This window comes from Onychostoma macrolepis, chromosome 07, assembly GCF_012432095.1.
Source record: "Onychostoma macrolepis isolate SWU-2019 chromosome 07, ASM1243209v1, whole genome shotgun sequence".
In the NCBI taxonomy this organism is placed as follows: Eukaryota; Metazoa; Chordata; class Actinopteri; order Cypriniformes; family Cyprinidae; genus Onychostoma; species Onychostoma macrolepis.
In genome coordinates this window covers 46,857,961-46,873,171 of record NC_081161.1, presented here as the reverse complement: position 1 = coordinate 46,873,171, position 15,211 = coordinate 46,857,961, and the positions used below count along the sequence as shown (strand labels likewise).

General features: G+C 35.6%; 2 protein-coding genes across 3 annotated transcripts; both read left to right on the top strand.

Moving 5' to 3' along the window:
• The first annotated feature begins 1,633 nt into the window (after positions 1-1,633).
• Positions 1,634-10,848, top strand: LOC131544601 (L-selectin-like). 2 transcript variants are annotated; one of them, XM_058782942.1, is made up of 4 exons: positions 1,634-1,674; positions 2,876-3,247; positions 4,383-4,533; positions 9,966-10,848. In XM_058782942.1, the coding sequence occupies exons 1-3, from the start codon at positions 1,638-1,640 to the stop codon at positions 4,526-4,528; spliced, it is 555 nt and encodes a 184-aa protein (XP_058638925.1). In that variant the 5' UTR covers positions 1,634-1,637; the 3' UTR covers positions 4,529-4,533; positions 9,966-10,848. The 2 variants fall into 2 exon arrangements, with proteins under 2 accessions (XP_058638925.1, XP_058638924.1); XM_058782941.1 differs by lacking the exon at positions 9,966-10,848 and having other exon boundaries at positions 4,383-4,892.
• A 544-nt stretch (positions 10,849-11,392) lies between these two features.
• si:dkeyp-74b6.2 (cerebellin-1) lies at positions 11,393-14,849 on the top strand. Its single transcript, XM_058782360.1, has 3 exons — positions 11,393-11,957; positions 12,052-12,171; positions 13,160-14,849. Exons 1-3 carry the CDS (start codon positions 11,700-11,702, stop codon positions 13,355-13,357), a joined length of 576 nt encoding a protein of 191 aa, XP_058638343.1. The 5' UTR covers positions 11,393-11,699; the 3' UTR covers positions 13,358-14,849.
• The last annotated feature ends 362 nt before the right edge of the window (positions 14,850-15,211 follow it).

The following is a 15,211-nucleotide window of genomic DNA, read 5'->3' as shown; positions in this document are numbered from 1 at the left end:
ACAAATCTGTGCTGTGCTCACAAACGCTGCTTTATCAGGCATTACATGCAAGATGAAATGAAAATGACATCAAAAATGTTCTGAAGAGAGTTGGTTTCATTCAGAGATAGTGATAAAAACATGTTTGCCACATGTTGATTTTGAAACGTGCAGTGCTCATTCAACGAAGTCAAAGCCTTTTGGAAATTCTATTTGTGGCGGTCAATTCTGATATTGTGTCGTGTTGTCACAAATAAATCAATGTATGGGAAACACTGAACAAAGGTGAAATAAAAAATAGCTATATTGTGATTATTAATACAGTAGGCTAATTATTATTAAGAAAAGAGCTTGGGGACAAGATGCAACGTTTTGGAACCGTCAGAAAACTTTAACTCAGTTTATCTCAAAATTGACGTGTCTGACTCTGTCGACTTTAAACAGGTGTAGCTCAGTCATTTTCATCTGATTCCAACAAATCATACATGCTTTCGAAGGTCTTTTAATGGATAATGTGAAAAAATTACTTATTTTTGAAAATTTGCTCATTGTGACTCATTTTGCCAGCACAGGTCACAAATGTATGTACATGAAGTGATGCTGTTTGTTTTGCATAGACTTGTGAATCACATTGTCCTTCATTTACATGATCCACAAGGACATTTAAACTGAAAAATAGAAGTTATATTAAGATTAAACACACCACAAAGCCTCCCAAAACAGAGTGATAGCATCCCACTTTAAAATCAATCTTTTTATCTATTTATATAATTTAATCAGGTTAAAATTATGCGCAAGATACACTCTGGCTCTTATACCACTTAGAAAATCATGACTACTGTCATCTGTCTAATGTTTTAAAGCAGATGTATGTGTGATCGGCCAATGAGCATCTTCAATCAGGCTCTGCGATCAATCTGAGGTCATTCATTTGCAGAGACTAAATCAAGAAGGAACATTTAATTAATAAATATACAAATGGCACAATGACATTTTGTGAAATTCTTGGATATTACACTAATAGATGCTGTCATAAAGGTTGAGTCTAAATGTGTAACATCTACTTTAAAGAATAACGAGGAATCACATTATAATGAGTTTCCTCAAATGATCCAGAAAAGACACCGGAAGGAGGAGCTGCAAAACTAATGATAAACAGCACTTTGCATATCTGACTGTGAAATTACCTTCTTAACGTAACAAACCCATTTAAAGAGCACAAGATTGGGAACTTCAGAAACATCCTGATAACTCACGATCACTGAAGGTAGGCCAACATTACATCAGTCCATTCTTACAGCCATTTCAGAAAGTATGAACAGTTATGCTGAATTTCGACTGATTCACATCATAATGTACCGAGTAATGAGAGTTGTGTCAGCTGCTTTTATGGATAATATACTGTTGTTCTTTTTCTTTTCTGATAGATATGTCGTTTTACTGCATTGTTTTCTTTTATTTTCATAATTTGGCTGCACAGCACAGATGTCCATAAAACTAGAAAATATACTTTTCCTTGTACAAACATACAAATTATTCAACCTAAACAATGAGGCTAATTTAAACTACACAGACAGTATATCAGCGAACTTCTTTGATCTGTTTTTTTTTATTTATTTTTTTTATGTTTTTCCAGAAACAAAACCACTGGCAAAGTGATGGAACAAATTTGGCTTCGACTCTTTTCTATTTCAGGTAAAACAGTATGCAAAACATTAAAATAGCTTTAATATTTGAAACAAGATTACAAACCATATAAAAATAAAAGAAATGAGGCCAAATGACTACTCACATATTCCTGCTGTTTTGCACACAGTGATATTATGATAATAAGTGTGAAATGTAACAATCTTTGTAGAGGAGACTGAACCTTTTCTTATTTTTTTCTCAATAATAATAATAATAATATTTAATAATATTGATATTATTGAAAAGTGCACTTTTAAAGTGCAAGCTTTAACCAGGAGAGAACATCAATGCACTGTGACTGCTGTTGTTACACTCTAAAGAATGATATTAAAAGCAAATCCTGGTTTAAACTTGCCTGAACTATATTTAAATCAAGAGATTCAATCACTTAGTCTCCGATATTTGACCATTCTTTATGACAGAAAATAATAATAGTTTCTGAAACCTGTGATGTTCAAAACATCTAAAATCAAAGACATCCTCACTTGACAAGCTCTTGTCCAACTTACTCTTGTGATCGTGTCGGACAGATAAGAATTAAGGCAATGTGAACTGAGCTAATACAATCACCATCCTTGTTATGTTTAAATATGCAAAGGAGACTTTATCTTATTAAACATTCCCAGAACATAAATCTGAACATTGGACGAAGCCAGGTTAATTTTGCTGATGTTAAAGGTTTTTACGGAGGGATTTTGGATTTGGATTTCACTTTAATCACTCCATACCTCACAAAATACTGGCAACAGAAAACACATTTTCAAAAATGCATTTACCATGTTTTAGAAATAAGATGTTACAAAACTATATATTATAGATTCATTAAAAAAAAAAAAAAAAAAAAACCGCAAAACCTTCAGAATATGGATATGAATAAAACTGTACATTTTGGTGAATGTAAGTATTGCTGAAGTGGAGAAAAAAAAATGTTTTTTACAGATGCAAGAATAAAATGTTTTAAAACACAAAAAAATATCCATCCCATAAACAACATTTGATTTAAAAACTTTTGAAATTGGCCAAGGCATAAAGGCTTTGCCTGTAGTGTCTGACCTTAATATCAAGGACTGTGACACTTTGTTAAGAACCAAAATAAAAGATACGTAAATCACTAAAACAAATAAAAACCAGGTATATTGGAAACATTTAAGGAGGAGACTCTGAAAAAAATAAAAAAAAAGCTGATAAAACGACTGTTCTCTTGCAGGACTGCTGTCATTAACTCTGTGTCAACCACAAGAGTATATTCTGATCCAGCAGTTAATGACGTGGGAAAATGCACAGAAATACTGCAGGACGCACCATAATGATCTGGCCACCGTTCAGAGTAATGAAGACTGGACGCGTCTGAAAGAAGCTGCAGATGAAAAACAGTTCTCTTCATACGCCTGGATCGGTCTGTTCAACGACATCAACGGCTGGCGCTGGTCTTACAACGAGGAGAGTCTGGTGTTCAAGAACTGGGCTTTTGACCAACCAGATAACTTCTTTGAACGAGAAGAGTGTGTCAGCATGTATTTGGAAGGAAAATGGTCTGATTACTACTGCACCGCTGAATTGAATTTCGTGTGTTACGACGGTGAGAAACACGCACAGTCACTCTTTACTGATGCTCATTAATTCAGTGAATGCATGAAGAAATCAGTCATACAGGGAGGTTTTAAAGTAAGGAAATGGCAAGTAACACTGGATTACAAGTAAAATTAAGTATTTTTGTACAAAACACTAACAATCTTTGTTTTTATTACAACTTTGGAAATATTTTGTTTTTACAGCATACTAGAGCTGTATGATTAATCATCAAAAGATCTCGATTCAAACACCCACGTAATCTAATTTCTAAATGATAACAATTTGCCTGTGTCTATTAAATCTTTGATAAAATGTATTACCAGAACATTCAAATCTGCGTTTGCGCTGCCGCTGACACAGAGAGCAGACAGTTAGTATGTTTAAACAGCTTCACAAACCATCTTTTCAACTACACGATACTATTTCTGCCTTACAATTATTCATATGATCACAGAAATACTGGGATGAAAGTTCATAGTTCGGATATAAACACTGATGTCTATGTAGCGATCAACATAGAGCAAATCCACTTTTAACATTTGTTTTGATTGCATCGTTTCACCACTAGGTGGCAACAAGTGACTATTAAAAAATGTATTTGTCATTGAATCATTTATTCAAGAGATTCATTCAAAAACACAGATTCATCCAGTAATGACACAAGTAGTATTTATGAGTGAGTCATTGAATCATTCAATTTAAACTTTTTCTAAATTTTAATATTAAAAAATTGGTGTATTAAATACATTATATTTTAAATTCACATATTATATATTAAAATGTTTAATAATTCAAAGAAATGAACGACTTTTAAATAGACTGCAGCAAATAATATTTAGTTTAGTTCAGAATCGTGGGAGAATAGTGATCTCTATTTGAGACAAAAAAATTAAAATAAATAAATAAAAATTGAGATTCTCAATTTATCCAGAATCGTGCAGCTCTACTCCATACAATAAAAAGTCTGACCGTAAAGTAAATAATGTCACTTTTTTTTTATTTTTGGTTGGCCTGTTCCTTTAGACTCCCATTTTGTTCTGTCCATGTCAATATAAAATGCTCAGAAACATACAGTAATTTTGGGAATAATCTGTAAATTGTCCACAGCAAATTATCTTGAGACTATTTTTGAATTTTCACAGAGAATGCAAGCGGAACATCTAAACTGGTGTTAATCAAGACCCTGAAGGCATGGCCTGCTGCTCAGAAGTACTGCAGAGATCATTACACAGACCTGGCTATCATTAGGAGTACAGATGACAATGACCAGATAATCAAGCTACTGTAACAATGGTAGGTCTGACCTGAAATATTGTGTACATAAATTCCTTTATTTATTGACCAAAATGACGATTCGCCCGTGTCTATTAAACCTTTGAAAAAGTCTTATTGGAACATTTAAATCTGTATTTGCGCTGTATTATGGGCTATTTCATCTTAGAAACGCAGGAAGACGAAACGTGCTGCCGTCTCCACTGGTTTCAAAACTCAAAGAGGTGCGTATACTAGCAGTGGTGTTGTCAAAAGACCTGGTACTTCGGTGCCAAGTCGGTACTAAGAATGAAAACGTTACAGTATAGGGATGTGCAACAGCGATCGAGTCCTCGGCCGTGACCGCGATGATCGATCACGACAACCTATAATAAGCAGTGTTTTTTTTCATCATATTTGTTGTAGGCATACTTCAAATAAAATTGTTTTCGTACTTCATATGGCTTCAAAAACACGCAGGCAATTTTAGGAATCACTTGATAATGTCGATGAAAATATAGCACAAATCTGCCATAAACATTTATGACATAAGCATTATAATGAGAACTATTTAGAATCTATAGTAAATTCCGTGCTTACCCGTGTTTCAGCGCGCTGTTGAAAGCGCATCACGGCGGGAGCTCTCGCTTTGGCGCTTAACTTAAGTTCACTGGCATATGCATCCTTTTGTGCAGATACAAGTTGTAATGTTACGTTTATGTTATGTATCTAAGTTATCTGATTAATATCATAGGAAGTGTCATAGAACGGGTTTCAGTTTATTGGCATGAAGTCAGCTTCACCTCAGGCAGCTATTCTTTTTACATGCTTCTTTATTTTTTTTAATAGCATTTCTGCTATTACGAATGCAAACATACTTTGATTCAGATAGAAGTGTGAATGTGCATTTGCATTTATTGTATGCCACAAAGTTGATTGGTGTTTTATTACGGTTTTGTCACTTTCCCTTTTTGCTAGCAACTCTTTTCAGTTCAAGGTTCATTTGTTGTGGCTTCAAGCGACTAGACATCATCCTCGGCGTATAGTAGTCTGACCTGCTTTCCAGTATTTACGATAATAATCATGAAATGATGAAAGCACGCATTTCCCACGAAATCCATCCTGACACCTCTTAAAAGAAAAATTATTATTGCATGCTTGGGGAGAGAAAAAAAAATATTCAGAGACAGAGGGAAAAAAACTAGGACCTGTTAGGACCTTAGCATCCTCAGGAAAGAGGATCCCAATTCACACAGATCAGCGAAAACCACTAAAAATGCTGTATTGTGCGTGCCAGGCCTATAGATTGAACACATAAGAACACATAATTACACTTAGATTCATCTTTGAACAACTGATATTATGTATTTTCTTATTTTTGAATTGGCTTCTTATTGTTTTATGTAATTGGCACGACACGTTTACCTGACTAATAATAAATTGTTATATTTGATTTATTCTGAACTGACCTGAAATCATTATGACTATTAGACTGTGAGGAGGCTTTTGTTACCGCAAATCTACGGCCAGGATCAGTCAAACTGAAGGCTCATGAATGAACGGAGCAGTCGGCACGTCATCGGAGACCTCAGATTTCTGGTTATCACTGGTGCTAGCAAGCTGTACGGGAAAAGACTAAATAAACTACACTTTTTGTCATAAGCAAGCAGTTGGCGGCAGACAACTAGGTATTAGTCTACCTGCATCCTCTGACTAACATCGGACTGGCGAGTTTGTGATCGTGAGACCGGCGCTTCGGCCGACGCTATAGGCTCAAAAGAGACATTAGGTCCCCAGTGAACGGATAATTGAAAATATGGTATGTCGAGAATAATCAAATATCTAAATTAATATATAAGCGATGTTTGTGATCAATTTTTAATTAATCTAAATTTAATGATCACTTGGAATTGGAGTCAGATCAGAATTGGAGCTAGGTCAAAATTGAAACTAAATCCTGATAAATTCAGAAGCGCAAGTAAAAGACCGAACACGCATTAAACCTTTGACCAGGCCGCTGGATTCCGTTGTTTGGGCTAGCGGGTGGATCCTTACACATTCATACTTGGTTATTCTAATTACTAAAGTTCTATCATCATATAATATTAAATTATCATAATATTATATTATAATGCTTGACTGACTGATACTAAGTGTCAGTAGATACATAGTGTAGATTAATGTACAATGTTTTATAATAATAATTTATTCTCTTTAGTGTCCATTTCATTAATTTAACATATTTAATATTGGGGCATCCAAAGTTATTTGACATTTGAGCAAATTAAACAAAAAGTGGATAATGTTAACTGTGACAAGATGATTAACAGGGCAGTTTAAACAGTTACAGGATGCACGTAACTAAGCAACAGAGCGTCCGTTAAAGACGCAGCTATAACGAAGTAGTATGTCCCGAGGCTTGCCTACTATTCTGCTACATAATCAAAAGTATGTACTCTTTTGTGAAGAAAAGTAGAAAAACTTTTAGGGCATAGTATAAGTAGGCGAATTGGGACGCAGCATATCACTGCTGTTCCATAAGCGCCACCTGCTGTCAGAGAGTGAGTTTTCAGCCCACCTGCTGTTTTTGTTTCGTGCAGATGTTTTATGTAGTATAGTTTGACAAAACTAAAGAGAGCATTCGGTTTTTGCTTTAAATTTTGAAGTCATTCAAGCTAATGTAAATCACAAACTGCTCATGCTGCATGACACTCAGTGTCTTTGTTTGGAACGTGATTAAAATGCAGTGGTTGCCTCAAATTTTAAGTGGAAACAGGACAGGCTAAGCCTTAGTTTGCTTATATGAAGTGATTTCTTTTATTTGTATTTATTTATTTATTTGATTTGGGTTTTGTTTTAAAACTCCAAAGTAGTTAAATTTATGTTATTTGACACATTTCAATTTCACAATGAATCAGACTGCAACATTTAGGATTCAAAATAAAGAAAATTAGTGCATGTAAATATCTCTTCACTAAAACCATTTGCAACTAAACAAACCAAGGCTTGTGGATGCAATGAGGGAACTAAAACCCACTGCTGATTTAAAAGGACATTAAAAACGTCATATTTAAATAAAAAATGGCTATTTAATGCATACATTTCTAATCCACCAACAACAATAGTTGTAAAACAGGCCAAACATCAACAAGCACACCGTAACTACGGTGGCTGAGAGATCTGCAAATAGAAAAAGCACCAGCAAATCAAGAAAACAACTTCATCAGTTTGACAGCAGGTGGTGCAAATGCTCACAACACAACCAAACAAAGAAACGCGCTGCAAATGTTATTCTTTGTTTGGTTGTGTTGTGGGCATTTGCAGTGCTTGTGTTGTCAAATTGATGAAGTTGTTTTCTTAATTTGCAGGTGTTTTTTTCTATTTGCAGGGCGTTGAGCTCTCGGCCACCGTAGGAAACACTTTATTAAGCCATTTAAAATAAGTTTTAAAAAAACAAGCATTTACACTAAGCAACAGACATACAAACACTTTCTATAACAATAACAACTTTCCATATCTCCTCATAATAGTAACCAAAGCAATAATAAACACCATTACCAATATTTCCCAGCATAGGCTCCGTGAAGCATTGAATTTCTGACTGATATCATTTATATTTCAGGCACAACTCATTCTGACTTCACTTGTTCAACATTTACGATATAAATCCGTCGACTTGACTTTGTAAAGTTTAAATTCTAGCAGCCAGTTCAATGTTCCTACTAAAAATCAACCATATTCCACAAAAGCAGCCATTTAGAAGAGAAAACAGAAGAAAACTCACCAGTTTCGTTGAGTAAATCCTCACAGGCCTGAGTGACCGTTACTGCGCGCGCTCACGGGCACGAGCTTTAACGGTCGCGGCGTTTGACTTTCTGGATTAAAGTTGTCAAAAAGGACAACTCAGGCTAGTGTAGTCCGTTTTAACAGTTAATTTTCATTGTTAATTGCTATCTCTCAATCTATTTCGTTAAAGTGTGGCTCTGTCAGTTTCTCACTGAAATGAACTCGAAATTTCCGCGTCGGTGGGCGGAGCGATCAAATCCCAGCTCTTAATCTGATTGGTGTTGGAACATCGCAATATCTTATTTGATTTCTGATTGGTGTTTTACTGTATATTTAAAAATATTTGCAGTTATCTTATTTTGCAGCTTATTTAAATTTTAATTATGTCTTTGACCCCATAAATTAGGTCAGTCGTTTGCAATTGTAACTGCAATCAGGTTTAAAAAATAAAAATATTTTAAATTGTAAATGTTATGGGGATTAATAATAGAATGTATTTAACACAATTATCCCCTTCAATTTATTTGTATCATTATTATGTGAAATCTATGACACTTATTGTCTTCACACTACATCTAAAACAGATGAAAAAGACCTTGTTTTATCAAAAGTAACACTTAATAATATCTCATATCAAAGCAAGGTTGTTTTTCTGTGACACATGCATGTTTCATAAGGATTCAAAGTTGTGTCCCCACTTTTTGTCAACACTGTCAGACAATAATTAAGATGTAATAAAATCAGGGAATATCAGGGGCAGCTGTCGCTCTAAAGGACCCCTCGCCACAGTCCTCCTCTGCAGTACATCACTGTCAGACAGACTCTGCTATAGTTTTAGAAATTTGAGAATATTTTCTATATACAATCCTAATGTTAATATTTCCTGGTCACAACCATGATGTCAACACCATCTTCCAATTTCTGAGGAAATTATTTGAAATATTCAGATCATTTTATTCTCCTGAAGCAGGTTCTATTAGCATCTAGCATCAACAGAGAAAAACAAAATGGCTACTACATGAACTCCATTTGTTTTGTAAAAGAAATGCCAAATTTGTCACCACCATCAGATTTTGTGTTCCAATGATATATCAAAATACTTAAATGTGACTCTTGAATAAAAGCTTAATAAACAATCACATACTCACTGTTTGTTTGTTGTGTTTGTTTTAATACAGTAATTGATTGATTCAATGTATTTCATAGTTAAAATGACTACAAATTCAGGTTTTTGTCACCACCGTCAGTTGCATATTTTGATAATATTTAATTATGATATTTTATTTTTGTTGTGGAATTGTTGGTCTCATGTGGAAGTGTTATCTGTTGCTAACATGAGAATGTGTTTTGAAATGCTAAAAACATCTTGAATGCTGTTAAAGATAAAGTTGAAATTATATTACACAGTCCAAGGTAAAAAGCACATTTTGTTAAAAAAAAGAAAAGTTGTGAGGTTGCATCAAAGCATAGCTCAGTAGCTTAATACATATAAGATACATAAATGTGGTTTCATTTGTCTGAGCACAAGGTTTTGCTTTTTTAATTTTGCACCCTGTTTTGTCACACTAAGTAAATAAATCTTAAACTTAAGTAAGCTAATATTTTTTACAGCATTATACCATTAATATTATTACTATTAGCCTACAGAAGACTTTGAAATGCTTTTTTCACCTCTCTCCATTTTTTAGGCTCCCACCGCTCAAATACAACGGTATGCACAAATCTATTTAAATGTTGTCTTTGTCATGACAAAGTATATATTTTATCATTAATTTTTTTTGTTTCTATATTAATGATTTCATATTTGAAACATACATTTCTCAACATTATTAAAACTTACTAATATGTTCAATCCAGAGCCACTTGACCATTGACTGCAGTCCTGAGAGCTAAATATTGTTTGATAGCATATGTGTAGGCGTTTCCTCCGTCTCACCCCAAATTCACATCGAAACTCCATCTTTGCCGCCCAGTTTTGGGAACAGTTTTTCCATCAGAGCACAGTGATGCCTTAAAATACTCTCTACGTAATACTAGGCATACTAGGTTTTGATTCAGAGCCACAGAGAGATGGACGGGATGTGATTGTCCACTGAACCATTGAAGCATTGAGCTTCAGTGAGCATTAAAGATGACATTTGATGTTTAATAAGCTTTAATGATTTTAGTTCAATGAGAGAGAAAAAGAGAGAGAGATACGCAATTGAGATTAATTCACACACAATACACTTTAGCAGCTATGCAGGAACACTGCAATCACAAATTACAACACACTTTATCTACACTGTTTAAAAAACATTGAAATATACAGTAAAAAGCAGCAGCTCTGATTTAATAACTGTAAAAAATACGGTAGCAACAATCAGTTTTCCTCTGCAGTCACCATAATTTTGCAGTTTGTTGGAGCCATGTGGTGTGCGTGTGTGTTTACATTCTTTGTACATATTTTTATACCATATATTATATTTTACTATAATATAACTTAATCATATTTTAATATGATATTTAGGACATGTTTGTTGGTTAATCAAATTTACTGTGTTGAATAAAATTCCTGAATGGAAAGTTGAATAAAAGCCATATTACAGTTAACTAAAATAAACTGTTAATTAAATAATATTAATAAACCTTGAACTTATTTTATTGGCAATGTTTATCATTGGTAATGTTTATTTTCATTTAGTTTATCGTCATGTAAAATTGACACTGAAATAAAATAAATAAAAAAACTATATAGACATAAAAAGTAAGCATGACAACAAACACAGCAAAATTACTAAAACTTTAAAATTAAAATTAAAACCAGAAGTATAAAAATAAAACCTAATTCAAAGTATTAATAAAAACAGTATCTCGATACTAAAATAACACTGTGTGTGATTGTGTGTGCGTGCGTGTGTGTGTGTGTGTGTGTGTGTGTGTGTGTGTGTGTGTGTGTGTGTGTGTGTGTGTGTGTGTGCGTGTGATTGTGTGTGCGTGCGTGTGATTGTGTGTGTGTGTGTGTGATTGTGTGTGTGTGTGTGTGTGTGTGTGTGTGTGTGTGTGTGTGTGTGTGTGTGTGTGTGTGTGCAGGAATGTTTGGAAGCATGATGGGAAGGCAGATGGTCTCTTCATAAGGGACGTCTGGTCCAGATGGCCGGTGTGTATTGTGGTGGTCCAGTCACAGTGACTTACGCACTAATCTCAAAACACAAGCAAATGCTGAAGTGCGAAATAGTCGAATGTGTAAGTGCACACACATCTTCTGATGTGCTCTTCTTGATCTGCATCTGCTGATATCTCGACTTGGTCTCGTGGTCTGGCTGGGAAGGCCCTTGCTCACTAGTGGCTCACTGCTGGATATTTCTGCATTTGTGCTGGACCTGCAGATAAAGCAGGCAGTGAAACAGCTAGAGGACGAAATAAAACATCACTGTATTCAGATGAGCGGCACACGGTTAGCTCTTCTCTGTCTGATGGGCCCCCTGCTGGTTCGGGGCCAGAATGACACGGAGCCCATTGTGCTGGAAGGGAAGTGTTTAGTGGTTTGCGACTCCACTCCGACCACAGAACCCGCCGGGAGCGCTTTGGGAATGTCGGTGCGCTCCGGAAGCGGCCGCATCGCCTTCTCGGCTGTGAGGAACAACAACCACGAACCGTCTGAGATGAGCAACCGCACCATGACCATATACTTCGACCAGGTAACGATGCATGGAATATATGATCGTTTAGCTGCTTTATCAGTGCTATAACAGACCGGACGCTCCTGGTGTGTGTCTTTCTGTATTCCATCAGGTTCTGGTGAATGTTGGGAGTCATTTCGATCCGGCACGGAGCGTTTTTGTGGCTCCTAGAAAAGGAGTGTACAGCTTCAGTTTCAATGTGGTGAAAGTTTACAACAGACAAACTATACAGGTGAGTCAAATGATCCATTCATAAACACCTACGCAGAGCCTCATACGAAAAAAAAGACCTTGTTTATTTTCTTTTAAATATTTTTGGAATATTTAAGGATTAGTTCAGCTAAAAATGAAAATGTGATGAAAGTGTGCTCATCCTCAAGTTACCCGAGATGTAGATGAGTTTGTTTGTTTGTAGAAATGTGTCTCTGCATCAGTGTCTCAGCAATGGATGCTCTGCAGTGAATGGGTGCCGTCAGAATGAGAGTCCAAACAGCTGATAAAAACATCACAATAATCCACAGCACACAATAATTAACATCAATTAAGCCATTGATTCAGGCTAAAATACGAGTCCATAATAACGCTTCCTCCAGTGAAAAAGTGTTCTGGTCTGAATCAGGAGAGAAATCTGCAGATCAAGCAGTGTTTACAAGACAAAACAGCTCTGAACACATAAGTGGCTGGATTTTGATGTGAGAGACGACAGCAGATGCACTTTTGTTATTATGGATTATGGACTCATATTTTAGCCTGAAGCAATGGCTTAATTGTTGTTAACTGATGGACTGGAGTGCTGTGGATTATTGTGATGTTTTTATCAGCTGTTTGGACTCTCATTCTGACGGCACCCATTCACTGTAGAGCATCCATTGGTGTTTTTTTTTCATTTTTGGCTGAACTATTTCTTTAACTGTCTTTTTTAAAAACTTTTGTAGGGACAACAGAGGACATATTAATCAAAACTGCCTAGTTCAGCAGTTCCCAACTAGTTTTGCTTCTCAGCATGACATCAAATGGCCACCATACACTAGGGTGACCATACGTGCCTTATTTCCCGGACGCATCCTGACCAGGATGCATCTGGGAAAAATGGCACGTATGGTCACCCTACCATACACTGCACAAGAACATTCAAGTTCACTGCATGAATGTCATTCAAATCCAGTTGTTTTTATTATTAAATACTGTGAGAGGTCCTTTTATTCTGGCTCTCGGTCCAGGTGAGTCTGGTGTTGAACGGCTGGCCGGTGATCTCGGCCTTCGCCGGCGATCAGGACGTGACGCGTGAGGCAGCGACCAACGCCGGTCTCATTACGATGGAGAGAGGAGACAAAGCCTACCTCAAACTGGAGAGAGGAAACCTGATGGGCGGCTGGAAATACTCCACCTTCTCCGGCTTCCTGGTCTTTCCCTCATAGAAAGAAGTTCAGGCAGAAAATAGAGACATTGATAAAAAGCGCACATTCAGCAGAAGGACGTGTTCATAAGTGTTCAGACAGGGACACTTCTTCTGTTTCTGCTGGGCTTCTTCCTCTGCATCTTTTCTATATGCATGAACCTGCTTGTTAAGGTCAGGGATGCACGTTATATGGCACTTTCCACAAAACAAGATTCAAAATAGGGTATAAATATGTTCCTTTCTGACAAATAATCAGTGAACGGTGCTAAACCTTCAGATTGTGGTGATCATCATCAGCCTCAGGACGTCAAACTAAATATTATATAATCTGTTATCTTTTCATTTTGCAATCCTGTAACCTGCATTAGGGACGTTTTGCTATTTTCAGTTAACATTAAAGAAAGATTAAAACTGAATAGGATAAATTGCACAACTTAAAAACACACACATACACCCTACGTAGGGGAAAAACAAGGACACACTCAAAAAAAAAAAAATGAAATTCATGCAGGTTGCACACAGAAAATAAAGATGAATACTACTTTTTTCAGTGATTAAGCATTTTGCATATATTTTTGCTTACAAAGCATATATCCAATTGGGCAGATTACGTATGATTTTAATTGTTTGATGCAGGTGTGAAAGTCGTGATATCTGAGGTTGAGTAGGACATAATTGATGTTTAAATCTAATTATTCCAACTGTACAATAAAATTCTGATGTTTTGAAGCATGAATGATTCTAAATTGCAGCCTCTTTTGTTTTTAAACAATAGATAAAAGAATATAGATTTATGATATCAGCCATTACGTCATAATTATTCATCATAAAAACAATTATTGATCATTCTTATTGGCCAGAATTGATATTCTGGTGAATCCCTACATGTTGGACATCCATCAAACATCCTAAGGCAACATGCAAAACTATCTTTTTTGTTTTGTTTTTTGTTTTCATTTATTTGTCGATTTTGAGACTTTTCCATAATATTCTTTCAAGCTAATGAAAAAAAAAAAAAAAACATCCAAACTAAGCATATAAGTGTTTATTTTATTACACTTTATCTATTTGTGTCTGTCGATTTCAACTACAGTGCATATCTTTAAAGGTAATTTCTTTCAAGATGAGTTTTTTACTCCACACTTAGCCATTTTATTCCTGTCTATATTCTGAAGGTTTCTACTGAGGAGTTTTATTATACACTTCATCTACTTGAATCTGTAGATTTCAATTACAATGCATGTTTTTATAGGCCATTTTCTCTGAACGAGATTGTTTCTCCACTTCAGCAGCACTTAAATGCACTAAAATTTTACAGTTAGCTATATTCTCAAGGTTTATACTGATGGGTTTGTTCGTATAGCATTTACCTGATTTTATACAGAATTTTATTCCTAATGGTAAAATTGTATTTGTTTACTGTCGGTTTGACAGTATTTTCTGATTTATTAAGACAAAGCAATTGTCTTCCTTCCCCTGTTGATTAATCACATTAAAGTATGTTGATATTTGTTAGTTATTATTTCGTACTCTATTCACCTGTAGTGTCTTGCTTGTAAAACGAGTCATGATTCGTCTGGTTTCATTCTGCCATGAAGGTCAGAGAGTAAACGGACACAAGTGGCTGCAGCGTCTATTTATCATCATTACCCGCCATCTGTTGTTCTGGCTACAGACGTCAGAGCCAAAAAAGCGACTTCCTCCAGGCCTTTCGAGGACAGCAGGTCTGAGAGCCGATGCACACGCTCTCTTCTGCCATCACATGTTCTGTTTCTGGCTTCAAATACTCATCATGTGAATCATATGAAAACATACAATTTTTTAAAGGAAGCATTAAAGGGACAGCTCACCCAAAAATGAAGATAGTTTGAAG